Source organism: Lepisosteus platostomus, chromosome 22 (genome assembly GCF_059453375.1).
Source record: "Lepisosteus platostomus isolate fLepPlt1 chromosome 22, fLepPlt1.hap1, whole genome shotgun sequence".
Lineage (NCBI taxonomy): Eukaryota > Metazoa > Chordata > Actinopteri > Semionotiformes > Lepisosteidae > Lepisosteus > Lepisosteus platostomus.
The window spans coordinates 10483557-10500373 of NC_142632.1; the positions used below are offsets into that span (position 1 = coordinate 10483557).

Genomic DNA, 16817 nt, shown 5'->3' on the forward strand with positions numbered 1-16817 from the left:
CTCTCACCACTGCACAGGAAAGGAAAAGGAAAAACCTGTTTACTCTTGCTCTAGGCAGGTCACCAGTGCACCTTGGGAAGGCACTGGAATAGGTGTCTTGTCCTGGTGCACAGCTGTGCCCCTTACCCTGGTGAGTGACGCCAGATTCACAAGCCTGTAGCGAGTCCCTGAGGGCCTGCAAGGCAGCTGGGAGCTCCACCAGCAGCAGGAGTGGGCTGGCCGGAGGACGCGGACGTAGGGGCACACAGGGGCACTCTACCTGGGCCACACTGACCCCAGAGAGAGAGTCCCTCAGCGTGGCCACATCCTGCCTCTCACACACAGCTCTCTTCAGTGCACCTGAAACGCAGAGCAGTCAAATTTCTAAAATAAGACATGCTTTCAGGGTCAGGTTACGCATTTATATCAACAATAAACAGAAATTTACATTCAAAATCAAACTCAAATCCGGATGTCTAAATACCCCATTTTATCAAGACAGGAATACTCCCATCCACTGCCTATTTTTGTTCAGAGAAATGAACTCTTCTGTGCACGGATGCCATCGTCATGCTCGTTCTCAGCTGCTGCAGGGTGTTGAACTTGGGCCCGAAGGGAAGATGGATTTCTTCTTCCTGTCCTGTGACTCACCTTCGGCACAGGGCAGCAGCTCAGCTCCACACTCTGCACAGTAAAGCCCAGTCTGACAGGGGTCACGGCCGAGGTCTCTCTGAATGACAACGAGAGCTCAGTTCCATTCACTGAAACTACTGTCATATTTTCATTTCCAGAATTTCCTAAAAAATCCAAAAGGCATTTGTTGAATCACTAAAGAACATGGGGGAGCAGTAGTCGGGGTTCTGGACTTGGAACTGAAAGGTGTTAGGGTCAAGTCCCAGGTGAGACGCTACTGTTGCACCTTGGAGCAAGGTACTTGTCCAAACTGCATCCGAAAAATGCCTGGCTGTATAAATGGGTATAATTAAAAACTGCCTTGGATTAAAAGGTCATACAGATAAACTAGTAATTAATAATAAGTAAAAAAACATAGATGCTTGTAATACACAAAGCTCAGTATACAAAATGATTAGGTTAGGAGGTCATAATTTAAGAGTACTTTAGGGATCCAAACAGCAGATATGTTACCCTTCTTCTCTGGGAGAAAGTTTTGGCATCAGGTGTACCGAGCTTCCTGCTTTTCCATCCCCTGCTTTGAGCTTTAATCCCTGGGAAGTTCAAAAAGGACAGTCCGATCAATAAAACTCCTTCTGCCCGTAAACGAACACGCTCTGCAGAGATCAAGGCCTCCTGCGACCCAAAAAGAAAACACGTTCCTTGAAAAACCAGCATGGACAGGCTGGACTTTATTAGAGGCCACATTTCTTCTTGCCACGAGCTGAAGACGTGACAGAGGATCAGTGGCACCAGGGATTTGCAGCCGGACTATCCGTTTCACACGCTTAGTCACCACCACGAGAGCAGGGCACTTCCAGGCCTGTGGCCACTGGCAGGAAGTGTATCAGTAGATCTGAATCACACTGTGCTGTCTCGGGCAGGCTGCGGGGCTCATCACACGTGTGCGAAGAGTGGAGAAGGACTGGGAGCCGTGGAGGCGGATATTGCCCAGCACACACCGCAGAGCAGACGGCAGCGCGGGGCTGTGCGCTCATGTGCTGTGAGCTGAAGTGAGATGGCACCAGCTCCGGGCTGGCTCGCGAGCCAATAACTTCATCCGAGTGCTGTGCCAATTCTCAATGCTGCCCTGTAGGGATCTACTATGAGAGCAGCACCCATTTGCAGATCATCCCTTTCCTGCACTGGAAGAACCGCCTTTGTGTCTTCTACCTAAAACCCAGGAATCTCTTTATACCCATCCTTTTCGATGTCGATGGGAATATATGGATTTAGACAACCGCTTTTTCTAACACAGACACATTTGTAAGGCACATCTACCCCATGAAAAAGATTTTGTTAACTCTATCATAATTGCAGCTGTTGTTTAAAGGATCGCACAGATAATGAATACTATGTAATGATTGAGATTCATTTCCTCACACTCTGAGGTGGAACTAACTATACTGGCGTTGTTACAATAAGATTGATGCCGCTGTACATAAAGTCCTAAATGCTCCTCTATTTGGAAACAGAAGTATAAGTAAATACTAAAGGATCCCGATCTGACACAGACACGTTTGCAAGATTACAGGGAAAAACATGAGACAGGGGTCTGGACAGTAATAACAGCGAGTGAAGATGATGCTGAACCATTTTAGATGATCTATACACCAGTGTTAACAGGCATGTTGCAATCCTGTGGTTAAGTCAGTGAGACGGAGGACAGCGTGACCTTACTTTAAGGTTTAGTCCCTAGCTAGCCCACAGCAGACACATTCTCGAATGCTCCCTGACCTAAATAAGACTCTCCTGCCACTCCTGTGCCTGAGCCATGCCTTAGCACTGTCCCCTGAAAGTCCTGGGACTGCCAGCCTCTCATGCAGAGCCCCAGAGCTCAGCCAGGCGGCCTCTTGTCCTTCTTTGACTTACTGCGAGAGATATGCTGCTTGACTTGTCTGGTGCCGGACTGCTGGCAGGAAACCGCCGCCTTCCTGACCGTGCCTCGGCGTGGCGGAAGAGGAGGAGGGTGTGTCTGGTCCTCCGATTCCCAGACAGGCCTCGGTGGGTCTAGCTGGGGTTCCTCCATTTTACCCTTCCTCTGTCCGGCTGGCCGGGGCGGCGACCCAGAGCACCCCACCACGCCCCTGGCTCCGGCCGTCCTGCAGGGATAGCCGGCCTTCCTCTGCGCTCGGGCCGAGCGAGCCGGTTCTGCAGCCTGGCCGAGCACAGTCCAGTACTGGCTCTCCCTCTCGTCCGCGGCGGAGTCTGGACCCCCGCCCCTAGGGGCAGGAGGGTCCCCTGCAAGACCGACCTGCTCCGCGGCTCTCAGGGGCCGGACTGGGGCCGGACTGCCCCAGGCCCGTGTGCCTGCCTCAGCCCCGCGCAGCCTCTCTGCTCTCTGCCTGCCCTTCCCTGCCTTGCGAATCAAAGCCTCTCGTTTATGCTGCAGGTCTGGCAATTGAAGAAAAGGGAGAAGTAATATATCTTCTGTAATATATGAAGTAATACATCATCTGTTTTTCTTCCTTTTATGAATGCTAAGAAATGTTGAGGCCGTGACAGCACTCACTGAATCCAGTTCTTAAACACTGTTTTCTTGCATTGTTTTGTTCTGACACTGGATGAACTGGATGCAAACGCCTGTATATCTGGACAACGGCAACAATGTTAGATTAATTTACAAAATTAATAAAATGGTATAGCACAAATGTGCATTATGTATATATTTTAGCCTTCAATACAGCACAACCACTAACACTTTTAAAACTACCTAATTAACTCTGACTTGAAAAAGTGATTTGTGTCATGTAATTACTACATACAAAACATTAGAACACACTGTGAATTAATTTTTTCCAGTTGTTTTGTTTGCCCCGTTCAGGACAGCTTCCTGTTAACGGAGCAAAATAAAACTTGTCAAGTTAATGGTGGTTAATTTGCCCAGACTTCTAGCCTGGCGCCTCAATTGAGTGGATTTAACTAACCCTGTTGCCCTAGAAATGACAAAAGCATGCATATTTAAAAATGTTTTTTGCTGTTAATATAGTCCCATTTTTTCTTAAATTGGGAAGAGTACATGTTTCAGAAGCTCATTTACCAATAAACTCACACACGGACAAGGGCTCAGCTATATGCGAGATGCACAGAACATGAGACACAGAGGAAGAGGTTTATGTACAGATTTCTGCCTTACTATTCCTTTATATGAACTGTATTCCTGTCCTTCTGTGCTTATTTTACTATCAATACATCAAAGGTTAGGAGAAGAGATCTGTTCTTTCCTATCATTTTACAAAAGTAAAAACTTATCCATAAAACCTGCTGAACACAAACAGCTCCGAGAATGTTGTGGGCTAAATTAAAATTGAAACACGTCAAGTGACGTCATTCCCTGACCCTTGTGTGTCTCGCTGACCAGACGCTGAGGAGCAGTGAGCTAAGACACTACCAACATCACACACAAGGGAACCAGGTGTCTATAGGTGTTAAAAGTCCCAGAGACCCTCTCAGAACCCTTACAGGTCAGTGACCAGTCCTATTCTAGAACTAATGTACAAGAATGATTGGTAAATTAAAACTAATTTAATTGCATTCCAACTTGGTAAATAAAAGGCCCAGATGCACCAACAGAGTTCTGCATGGCATGGGGCAACATCATGTGATGTCCTTTTCTGTATACTGCTTTGACACAGTGCAGTGCGCTAAGGTATAAATACTGATCTGGCAAAGACTTTTAACAGGCTCCTACTCCCGTAAGGCTGCCTATCCCATACCCGCATTTGGGATTGGAAAAAGGTTGATATTTGGCTGTAGGAGATCCAGGGCATGGAAAAGCTGGCTATGGAAACAACAGATGATAACAAGGTGGGCACGATCCATGGCCAGCTTCACGGGGATTCCCGTTGTCTTTGATCCTGCTGCAGAAATGTAGTTTGCTCCCTGTATTACAATTTCCTCAGGTTTAGAGACTGCTCAAGGATGCCAAGTGGATTCAGGCGAACAAACAGAAGCTGTCTTAGACAGAGTCGGACACTATGAAATACGGGGTCTAGTGCCATGTCTGTAGTACATCATCATGACAAAATACAACTGAAGTCCCACTTTTGCCAAGTGGTTCTTCCCAGCTGCTACCATCTCCCACCAGAGACACACCAAAAGCTCACACCCCAGGTATCTCATAGATCCTACACATACATTAATAATTCATATTACACATATATTGTATTTACTTGTATAAAACTTTGTGAATTTTGGCTTTTCTTTTTCTCGATTGTTAAACTGTAAGTAAAGCAGGATCCTTTTCTTCTGCAAGAAAAATGTGAGCCAATGGTAACAAAATGAAGAAGTGACAATTCTTAACAGTTTTTAATGTTCATTTGTGTGTTCGGAATGATTAGGAAGCTCAAATGTTTATGCTATATGTTCACACAATTAAGACACAGGGGTAATGGATTTCTGTAATCTTCCCGTGAAGTGTACGACTCCCCACCAATGTGAAGTCAGGCTTGACTGTGTGCTGGGCAGCCCCACATACATCTCATTAAAACTGCACATAGCTTTTCATTTGAGGAAGATAACGAACACATCATCTTTTTTAATGACTTAAAAAACAGAATAACAAGGCCGTATTAACATACAAAAAAATTCTCCAATTTGGCATGTTTCATTAGCCATGCATTTCACAATGGACAGAATGAAATAAAAGTACTCCTGCAGACCAAGGGCGGTGACACTGTCACAGTCTGTTGGAGCTGTGTCAGAAATAACTAAAGTGACAAAATGATCAACACAGAAAGGGAGTCTTCGCTGGAACCTTAAACCCTGCTCTTTCCACATAAAGACACTCTAATCAACTATCTGAACGGCCCCTGGCTCGTGATCTGTGTGCTGGATGAGTAAAGGGTAGTAACTTGTGATTTTACCTGCTGAAGAAGATGCGCCTTTGTTTCTAGACCTGGACAGCCTGTGTGTCCTGTGGCTTGTTTGTGTCTGTGTGGGTGCCCACTCTGTTAAGTCTACACTCTCATCCTTCCTTGCGCTACTGCTGTCCCTGTCCCTGCCTGCCTCTCTGGTCGTGTGGGCCTCTGACACAGCTTGTCCGCACATGTGGGCAGCATCACCCTTCTGGGCGACGGTAGTTAAGGGTCCTGCACACTCATCAGAGCTGAGGTCGTCCTCTGAGAGAACATGGACTGTTCCTTTAGAGAGGTGGGGTGCTGGGGTGTCATCCACACCCAGGACAACAGGTTCTGTCTCTAATTCTGTCCCACAGGGTAACGCCTGCCTAGTGTTGGAACCCTCTTCCACATCGCTCTCCTCCCCACCTTCGAACAGTTCTGGGGTGAAGAAAAGGCTTTGGTCCTCCTCCTCCGCCCGATCTTGGGGCTCCACCACCGGGCACCCAGCCCCAACCTCCGTACGGTCAGGGCTGGCAGCCGGCTTGATGGGGGAGAACGCCAAGACTGTGCATTCAGGACCTTCACCATTGTCGCCCGGCTCCCCACCGCCACTGAACTCTGCAGGGCTTCTCTGTCTGCCATCGGGCTGAACTCTCCTCTCCTCGCTGGCTGCTGTCTTTGCTGTTTTCACCCCTGCAGCTGGTTCCTGAAGAGGGGCATCTCTTTGCTCTCTCCCAGGTGTGACGGAGCTGAAGATGGGCTTCTTAAACGAGCTGCAGACAGGTGTGGAGGTAAGCAGCATGTCGAATAGCTGGGGTGAGGTTCCCTGTGGCCTCTGTCCTCTACCCAGCTGTGCAGTGTTGACATCAGCACTGGTGCTCTCCTCAATGAGCCCCTCCTTCTGCCTGGGGGAAGACAGAAGCCGTGCTTGTTGATGCACGGATACCTGGTCACCTGTGCAAAAAAACACACCATGCAACATGTCAGCCTGCAACACATCTTCACAGGAGGTTCACTGCACTAACTCAACTTTGGACTGTTTAAGACTTTGTCTGCTATACTACAGACCCATTAACAAAACTGCCCAGTGTCCGAGTCTGGATCTCAAGGCTGTCATTATGCAACATCTGATGTAAATGTGGGAAGCAGCGCTTTGAGTTCTGGACATATGGGTTGACACTCAGGATGTAAAAGCGACAATTAAAATATCCAATAACCCTGAATGGTCTAATCGTCCCCTGCCATTTTTATGAACATACTCTTTGTAAGTGTGCTATGTGATGTGGTGATTTCCCTATGAATACAATTCAGGAGACACAAACCCAGCCCCGGATTTAATGTGTTTTGCGTGCTTAAGAGTCAGCTTTAACAGGCAAGAGAGTTAAAGTTAAAGCGAATACAGTGACGTTACTGTGTATTTACTGTTCTCGGGTGACATGTCAAGAAAGTGGGCTCGCAAATCTAAGCTGCGTTCAGATTGATACCATCCTGTTCTATAGGTACGTTTTCTACACACACATCAAATGCTCTAACGCAGTGATCTTGTCAGGAAGAAGAAATCAGTGAGGGAAGAAATGCACATCACGATGAGGCATGGCAGGAGGCCCAGGTGAAGACAAGACGCCAGCAGAATGAAGGACAGCATTCAGCTCTCAGGCTCAGCTCATCCTCAGCTGAATACAGTCACCCCCAATCTAACTCAAGCAAAGGTCAATGGGATCTAATTAAAAGCAACAGTCTCACTCCTGTTGCAGAGTGCAGCCTGCGGGACAGAGTGCCATAATGAGAGCCCCCCCCCCCCCAACCCCGGCCTCATATCCTCCCCCTTACCAAGCTTCAACCCCATCTGACACGCAGAGGAAACCCTCTATCCCGATCTCCACCTTCAACCGCAACCCCCGACTTCAGAAACAGCACAGCGCCGCGAGTAGCCGCTGCACAAACCGACACATCTCACGGACAATGGTGCCATACTGTAACTCTGAATAAAGGCTGCGGTTCCAGATCAGCAAAGTCCAAGCTTGACCCCAACGTCCTCTGACAAGGAGGGAACTGCCGGGCTGAGGCAGGGTGAAGTGCTCCAGCCCAGAGTCAGAAAGAGGGAAACTACTGTACAGCCACCCCAGCACACAGAACACAAACTAGTCAGGAATCACATCCAGAGGGAACGAGTGAAGAACTCAGTGGAACACCTAGTCATTGGCTACAGAATTGGTCTCCTTCCTGGTTCTAGAGAGTCCCAGTCCAGTTAGTCTTACAGGTCACTTGTAAGCACAAGTATGAGCAACACCTGTAAACTATTGATGATTCAAGAATTAAGTGAACTGTAGTCCATGAGGGCTGTCAAGTACTTAGATTTTAGTCCAAAATAAGGAAGGTTCACCCAGAATTGTTCTGTATCTTTAGAAGTTGGTGATTTAATGGGAACCTGTGAAACCTGGTGGAGTTTGTGAGATCCCTGGGCTACACGATGACCACGACACACCGAGGCACAGAGCAACCCAGGGGGCATGGGCACGGGGCTGTCCTGCTCCGTGGGTGTCCCAGTATATCACTCTACCTGCAAGGGGGAGCCGGACCCCATCAGGAGCAGGTGCCGCGGACTGGCCCGCGTCATGCAGGCGTGCAGTGCCCCAGTGAGGGCTGGCTGTGCCTCGTGGTGCAGCAGGGTCTGGGCTCCCGAGCTCTGGGGCTGTAGGCTCCCCCTGCCCTGCTGCGCTGACTGCCCCTGCACCCTGGTGTCCCTGGGAGAAGGAGATCAAGGACTGGAGCGCGCTGCTGAAGGTGGCATGGTGCTGCACCTGCTGACGCACCCACTTGGACAGACCTGAGGGCACACAGACGAACAGGGCACTGAACACACGGGGTGAACACCTGATAGATCTACACCACAGGCGAAACGTTGTGTTTCCTTTCTTCTCCTTTCAGCATGGAATAAACCTGTACATGTTTCTATACACATATATTTGCTTACTCAGCACAATATGTAAAAAGCAGCAAAGAGAACAAAGGATTACAGAAGCTATTCAACAGACTAGAGCTTTGAGTCTCAGCAGCTCAGCCCCATTCAGCTCTGATGGGCTTTCAGCTCCACCTAGTGTTTAATGAGCGAAACTGCACAAGCTGACACAACACCTTCCATGTATTCGATTCCATTTCAGAGAGCAAGAAAGGAGTAGGACTGAGCTGTAAATAAAAACATCTGAAGGATAGAATGCCTTAGAAAGACCCTGAGCTCATCTTGGGGTAGTACAGCCTGTAGAATAAACTGAACAGTGCTGTGCATTGAGCTGAGATTACTGTGATTTACTGAACCTGAGATTCAAACAAGTACTTGCAGCATGGATTACCTGTGATGTATTTATTGGGGTTGCACCTGAACCGGTCGTCCACCAGGATGAGAGCCCCCCAGTCATTCTTGTGCCGGATACACCTGAGAGGGCAGGCAAGTCGTCTTAAAACCAACTCTAGGCACTGGTCACTCCAGATGGAGGAAGGCACAGAAGCAAAGGTAAAGAGGGTGTGAATAGAGAGAAACGGCAGGGCTAGCAGACACACAGAAGGACAGAGAGACACGCAGACAGCGAAAGAGAGGCAGAGGGAAAAAAGCGGAAGTAGACAGGAGTTAGCGACACAGAGAGACCAAGAGACGGAGAAAGACAGACAGAAACAGGGCAGGTCAAATAAGAAGTGCGATGCGTTCACGGAGGCGATGAGGGCATGACAGAAAACACAGAGAAGTAGCGGCACATAGCCTGCAAGGGACTGTGCTGACCTTCCCAGAGCCTGGTTGAGAGCACGGAAGGCCTGCGTTTCATACCACTGGCTGCCCGGCAGGAGACCGCGAGCCTTACAGTGCTGGTCATTGTACTTCCTCTTCAGCTCCACCTGCCAGACAGCAGAGAGGCCCTTCAGTCTGTCTCTGACTCCCGCTCATGAACAAACACAGCCCCCATGCACCCCCCTGCCCGCGCCAGAAACTGCACCTCTTCACTAAACCCTTCAACGTGAAAACTGAAACGGTTTTGGGGAATGTAAAATCTGGGTGAACCGGGATCCGAACACTATTCAAAATGAACAAGCTTAGAAGCAATTCAGTTTTACATTATGAATGAAAAGGCATCCCTGTAGTTCAGAACAGATTGGCATAAAACAATGTAAGAGTCAACAGTGAACAAACATTTACATGGAAAAAAAAGAACAAAAAATAGTTTGAAAAGCCCAAATTAAAATTAGAATTGTCATTTAGTTTCTGTCTTGAAAACCGTGTTATGAAATTCACCCTCTTCTGCACATGTTCAGTCACGTTTCTGCGACAGGAAAGGTAACAGCTTGTGACCTTTGTTTATTGTCTTTTTGGATGAAATATTCAGAAGCTGAAGCTGACGTCGGGCAAGCAGTCAAGACGATCAGAGCTTCTGTCAGGCGGCACCTGTTTAATGCACAATGCCTCTCTTCTCCTGAAGGGGGAATCAAGTGTATTGATCGAGAAATAATTTGATTAATCAGAGCTGTGGAAACTGAAGAGGAGGCGGGGAGAGCAGAGGACAGCAGCCCATTCCGGCAGACAACACTGAAGGCCCAAAGAGCTTTATACTTAGGTGCCCTCATGGACAGATTTGTTATGAAGGGGGCAAAAGAGAGGGGTGGAGGGAGGGAGAAACTCTAAAAAAAAATAGACCACATCCTTGCCACAGAAATGCCATTAAAGCTCCATCAATTTTCACCCATCGCCCTGTATTTTAGCACTAACCTTTCTTGAATTGACAAGTGAAAAGTTCAGCTCCCGTCTGACAGAATGTGCTCAGGGACAGGCTGGAGAAGACCTCTAACCGTTTCTGACAGGTAAGTCCAGCCCTGTGGGCAGCTGTAGATGGCAGGTACAGCAGACACATACACACCCCCGTCTTCCAGAAAACACACACGGCTTTCAGCTGGGACCCCAGGAGATCGCACCGAGTCGCCCCTCCATTCACAGCTATTGACAAGGGCTGTTTCTGTTGGCGGACCTGCACAGCCACCCAGCTGGGCTGATCCAGTATAAGACAAGTATTACACACTTCGAAAAGTTACACGGTTGCTTTAAAAATCCGGATTTCCTTAGGACAGGTAATTAATACACCATGTTTCAAAGTTATAACTGCAACAGATTCTGCAGCTAAGGAAAGGTCTAATTCTCAGAACCCTTATTTATCTCTTATTGCAGTTCCAAGTGTCAAAGTGACACGTTTTTTTAGTTCTAAATGTAGAAGAAAACTGTGATATCCCAATAACCTCAGATGGTATGGTGGAGGCCTGATACAAAATCGCTAATTATTAAACTGAACATGTTTTCCCGTGTTTTCAGATGTAAAGGAATAATTCACAGTTCCTTGTGCTTGTATAGAGTATTTTAAACCAAGTGAACCCTACGCAGTTTACATATACCAACAACCCGGTTTTCCTCAATGGTCTTCCAGTCCAGTACTGCCAGGTGTGGAGTTGCTTGGAGACATCAGGCTACAAGGTATTAATAAAAAGGTGATATCCTCAGGACAGTTAACTACAAGATAGGTTAGATGGACCAAAGAGCCTCCTATCAGTTGTAACAGTTAGGTTTTTAAACCCTTAAACATAAGTGGACTACACATCAAATGTGTTCAGCAACTCTATGCCTATTCATCAATCTATGCCTATGAAGATCAATCCATCTAACCAAAGAAAGCAATGGTCAAAGTGTCTCGTTGTTGTGAGGCCCGGTTTTATGTGTACTAAATCCCACTTATTTTATATATATATATAAGCTTGTCTCTCTGACTGTGCGAACTTTGCTCTTTGTAAAACAGGAAAGTAGTAACTGAACCTCGATCTGTCCAATAGCCCACTCAAGTCTGCAACCCTGACCCCAGCAGCTCTGTAGGGGCTATTACCTTCCTGACGATGCCACAGAACTGTTCCAGTTGCACCACAAGGGTTAAACCAGCAACTTCAGGAGCCAGTCGTGAAAGTAAAGGCCAGTAGCCAGGGGGCTACAAATGTCATCTGAATCAGACAATCAGAATCCATTTCAACATCCAGCCCTCCAATCCCCTGCACCATGTCAGCACTCAATACAACATGACAGCTTGCATATGTGAAAAAGCCAATTCTCGCTCCTAGCAAATATCCTAATTGTGCAGGAAACCACAGGCTAAAAAGGATTAGTTAAAATGTCAAAAGATAGCATTTTTTCCCTCTTGTACCTGTTCATCCTTAAAAACATACACTTAGCCATCAGGCATGCTTTACAGATGAGTCGTTATGCTGAGCAGTGCGAAGCAGCCTGTGGTGGCCTCAGCCATCTTGTGTCTGTCAGAGAGATTCCCAGTTGCTCCATCTCCGGCAGTGTCAGTGGGCTCACACTCTTGACAGCTGAACACTGCCGACGCCGAGCTGCACCTGCCTCTGCTGCAGAGCGCAGCGAGCTCCACCAGGAACACACTTCCAGCACAGTGAGCTACACTAGGACACAAAATAACACACCGACAGACTGCACAGCACAGTGATCTACACCAGGAACACACACTGTCAGTCTGCTCAGCACAGTGATCTGCACCAGGAACACACACACTGTCAGACTGCTCAGCACAGTGATCTGCACCAGGAACACACACACTGTCAGTCTGCTCAGCACAGTGATCTGCACCAGGAACACACACACTGTCAGACTGCTCAGCACAGTGATCTGCACCAGGAACACACACACTGTCAGACTGCTCAGCACAGTGATCTGCACCAGGAACACACACACTGTCAGACTGCTCAGCACAGTGATCTACACCAGGAACACACACACTGTCAGACTGCTCAGCACAGTGATCTACACCAGGAACACACACACTGTCAGACTGCTCAGCACAGTGATCTACACCAGGAACACACATACACTGTTTGTGCAGAGGGACCGGTACATTGTTTTAAACTACTGGAGATGATCAGTAGTTAAAAAAAAAAACTTTAGAAGATCAGTTTTAACACAACCTTGAGAGGGATGACAGCAACCAAGTTCTTCTTCACCTCTGCTACTCGAACTCATAATCCCCCATGATGTTCCTTCGCGAAAAGTCCCAGGGAGCCTCTCCCTGATCCTCGCAGTCGTCATTCTGCTTCCCTCCTCCTCCCCATCTCCCCCCCAGGCAGCTGCCCCTTGGGCAACTCCTCAGTATGCAGCCTGGTTGCTGCCCTTACCCCTTGAGCGTTCAAGGATGCTCGCAAAAACGCTAAGAGCCGCGGGGCAATGAAGAAGTGATCTGGGGCTAGGGGCGTTAAACGCTTTCGGCGCTGTCAGACCCGAGCAGGCTGCGCTTGCACGTTTCCCTGCCTCGGCCGCGCCGCGAGGGGCCAAGCTCTGAGGGACTGCGACGTCACTCAAATCAGCGCCACCGAAACCCTGTCGTGAACGGCAACCTCGATCCGTTTCCAGCGGAGCGGAAGTGGAAACGGGGAAAAAAAAAAATCAAACCCTTCCCCCGGGGGGAGGGGGGGGGGGGCTGCCGATACGGCCGGCCGCGGCGGAGAAGCGTCAATTATCCGCGCGCATCCCCACGGTGACTGACCCAGAGAGGACACCGCCAACTCACTCAACTCACTCTGACAGGACGATCAAAAACAGAAAGGTCAGCGCCACCTGCTAAGGACAGGACGAACACAACGGAAGCGCTTCTGAAACCTCTTTGCGATCACGAAGGAAAAAACAGGGGTTTGAATATTCAAGGTATATAAGAATAAGCTGAATTCATGCTCCATGTAGAAGTGGTGTCCTGTACTTGTCGTTGGCCGACGCCAGAGGCCTGACTGAGGACGGGCCAGCGCCATGAAAGGGCCTGTGCCGTTTACCCGAGAGCGAGCCGGTGCACAGATCAACTTTTCAGCTCTGCCACCTCCACTGCTGGTTACAACAGCCTGAAAGACAACGTCCCCCGACGTTCACTCTGTCCGCCCCGCGAAAAAGCACATTCCTGAGGTACATGTGTCCCTGACAACCAAGCTATAATGTGGCAGGGAAATACGGAAACATAATTCTTTTAAAGGAAGAAGTAAAGGTTTATTCCGTGCTGAAAAGAGAAGAAAAGAAACACAACGTTTCGGCTGTGGAGCCTTCCTCGGGTGTGAAGAAACAACCTTCACTTGTTCCTTTGCAGCCTATGCATACTGACGTGGCTACCTACTTAAACTACTTCTTTAAAAGCTAAACTTGAGGGAGGAGAAAGGTTTTAAAACTTAAAGGGTGTTCCTGAAGGCAGCAGGAAAGTGGGGGGACAATAACTAACAACTCTAATTTCCTCATGACCTCTGACAAAGCGGTCTGGCTTCTCCTATAACCTTTTGTGTCTGAGCACTCAAAGACGTTGAAGAGGAGATAGAGGATGTAATAACAACACAAGTATTTCAACAGAAACAAAATGTATTATAAAAAGATATTCCATAGGTGATGAATTCTAGCAGCATTCTACCTTCACGATACTCCAGGAAAATAAATCAATATATACAGAGATAATATGTGGAGTAATTTTCCTCACTTAAAAATCACTTACCAGGAAGTCCTTAAGGATGTTAAAGGTCATATTCACAAAACACGTCACCACCGGTTTTCATCTGCGTTTTCCCAAAATGAACATGATATGATGATCATAAATACTTAAAAATGTACCTGAGCAGTGACTAGCTGGCAGTCTGAATATGCCTACGGGACATCATGTTTTAGAGAGATTGATTTTCCCTTTTTGAAAATCGCTTGACCACTCTAACAAGGCAGGAAGTGCTTGCATGCTTGGTTCCGACGCTGCGGATGAGGCCGGAGTCTGTCTCACCGTCTCCCTCTCACCTGCAAGTCTTTGATGTTGGGGAAAGGGATTCCGATGGTGACCACGGCCCGCGCGTTGTCGTCCGTGAAGTCCAGCCCCTCGCTGACTTTTCCTCTGCACACCGCTATGAGCAGCGCTCCTCCTGGGAAAACGAGCAGCAGCCAGCAATCAGAGCCCCACTGCACTGCCTGTTGCCGTTTAGAATTTATATCAATAATAATTCCTTACACTTATATAGCACATTCCTGGACACTGCACTCAAAGAGCTTTTCAAGTAATGGGGGTCTCCTCCACCACCACCAGGGTGCAGTCCCACCTGGATGATGTGACGGCAGCCATAGCCATACGCCACATGTGATCCCATGGCTTGAACTGCATCACCCACAGCACCAGGGGGTGAATGAACCAGGAGCTCAGCACAGGGGAGGGTAAAACCAGGCCTGGCTCTGTGCCTTTGTATTAGTGCCCCAGCCTTACCTCTCTGCTTGACGGCTTCATAGTACGTCTGCAGCAGCTCATCAAAGTCCGCCTTGTCCCCTCCCTTGGGCTCGGTGATGACGGCCTTCCTCTCTTCCATCTTCCCCCACAGGCCCGTGTGCATCCAGCGCTCCCTCAGCTTGTCCAACATCTGATCGGAACCACACACAAACACTCTCCTTAAACCCAGTTTATCACAATGCACGAGCCATGTGACCTGGTTTTGGCAACTCAGATTGTACTCAAGGCTGGTTTGGGTGGAAATACCAGTTTTTTGGCTGGATTGTGGCCACAGGGGAATATCAGTTTTAAATATTTGATGTCAAGACTTATGGGATCCCATTTACTTTATAAGAAGAGGCTGACATGGATTTATTTGAAGAAGCTCAGCGGTCTTTGAAATACAGGCTGGGAATGAGAAGCACAGAGGAACGAGGAAGACTTGACCAGCTCAGGGGAAGCAGCTGAAGTTCCCAGGAGAAGCCAGCTGGTGAAGGGGGTGCGTTCTCTGAGCCCTCTCTGTCCTGCGTGTCCCACAATCACACCGCCAGCTTGGCAGCCGGGGCACACCGGGACACGCTCTCCTCCACACTCACCCCTGGCCCGGGTGCTGAACGGCTCCAGTGCTTTACACATGCGCCATGTTGAAAGGGTGCAATAACGCTACTTTGGAGCACGCACATGTTCTAACTGACACCAGTGATGATGAGAAAGGGTCCATGCCAGGGTCAGGCTGCCTCCCAGAGGAGCATTAACCTCCAACAGCTCCCTCTTCCAGCTCACCCGGGGAAGCCTGCTGTCTGCCATTAGCTCCATAGCTGCAATCAGACAGCCAGTTAAGTGCCGCTGTCCCTGCAATCCATTAATACTATGATTCTTTCATAAAAGCTGGGACTTTTAAGTGCTTTTTAATGCCAGTATGTAACTACAGCCTTTTTAAGTGTGCATACGTGTGTGCATATATACCATTTTCCCCAATAAAAGCCTAAGCATAGAATTCAAGACACTTTCTTTTCAGAGTGACAGATCTGATCAGAAAGCAAGAATTCCTATTCTTTCTCTGAGGTTTTCCCTAACTGGTTGGATCCATTTTACCCCTGCTCTGAGGATAGTCCACAGTCCTACACACTGTTGTACACTGGCAAACACTGCTGTACACTCCAGCACACTGTTGTACACTGGCAAACACTGTTGTACACTGGCAAACACTGTTGTACACCCCTGCACATTGTTGGGACACTAGTGAACACAGTTGGACACACTGGTGAACACCGTTGGACGCACTGCTGGACACACTGGCGAACACTGCTGCACACTGTTGTGCACCACTCTTCTTCCTTCAGATCACAAACACTAACGGAAGAAACATAAACAACTGTGCATGTTAAGTCAGATAGGTCAAATAGGGGTTAAGCACGTTTGTGTCAATTTAAGAGCAGGGTGTTGGCCTCAGCCTCATTCATATTAAAAAGCTATTAAAGCGAGCAATGCAGGACGGCAGAGATAAGTAAGAAAGCCATCCTGAGAAATGCAGACGAACCCTATGGGGAAAAAATGTTTTTGGTAGAAAGCAAGCTGCTGCCGGGTATGGCTTGGATTGTACATGCTGTAATGCCAGTTAACCTAACATTGCAGGACTCAGCAAAGTCAGAAACTGTTAGTGCACAGCTACTGTAGGTGCTGTACACATTTTTTCTCCCTCTCATTTTTTTCACTTGGCAGAAAGTTAGTGTGTTTAAACTCTCTCCATAATAAAATCACTGTTGCTGTGCTCTTGTTAGTGCAAAAAGTCATTAATTCTCGAGGGAGGAACATTGATCTAAAAGCCCTTTCCCTCACAGAGCTCTCCTCGTGTCTCTGCCGTGCGGATTTTCCTCTCGAATAAGCATGGCTTCCCAATCAAACAGCATCTTCACTGGGCTGGAAATGTGTTAGAAGGGTCAAGCAGAAGTTCTTCTTGCAGTCAGCAGGAAACTTCTCACGAGGGCGAAGGGGGCTCTGCTCTGGGCCTGAGACATGCCAGCGC

General features: G+C 48.1%; 1 protein-coding gene across 8 annotated transcripts in view; it reads right to left on the minus strand.

Moving 5' to 3' along the window:
* The window catches only part of brip1 (BRCA1 interacting DNA helicase 1), a 178861-nt gene that overhangs the window by 136747 nt on the left and 25297 nt on the right, over nucleotides 1–16817 (minus strand). For all 8 annotated transcript variants that reach the window (XM_088616285.1, XM_088616283.1, XM_088616282.1 and 5 more), the window contains exons 15-24: nucleotides 14792–14942; nucleotides 14335–14456; nucleotides 9268–9380; nucleotides 8843–8925; nucleotides 8053–8319; nucleotides 5517–6446; nucleotides 2524–3045; nucleotides 1126–1205; nucleotides 631–709; nucleotides 127–339 (exon numbers count right to left, since the gene is read on the minus strand). In XM_088616285.1, the coding sequence (XP_088472411.1) occupies nucleotides 127–339; nucleotides 631–709; nucleotides 1126–1205; nucleotides 2524–3045; nucleotides 5517–6446; nucleotides 8053–8319; nucleotides 8843–8925; nucleotides 9268–9380; nucleotides 14335–14456; nucleotides 14792–14942 (2560 nt within the window). The remainder of the gene's footprint in view (nucleotides 1–126; nucleotides 340–630; nucleotides 710–1125; nucleotides 1206–2523; nucleotides 3046–5516; nucleotides 6447–8052; nucleotides 8320–8842; nucleotides 8926–9267; nucleotides 9381–14334; nucleotides 14457–14791; nucleotides 14943–16817) is intronic.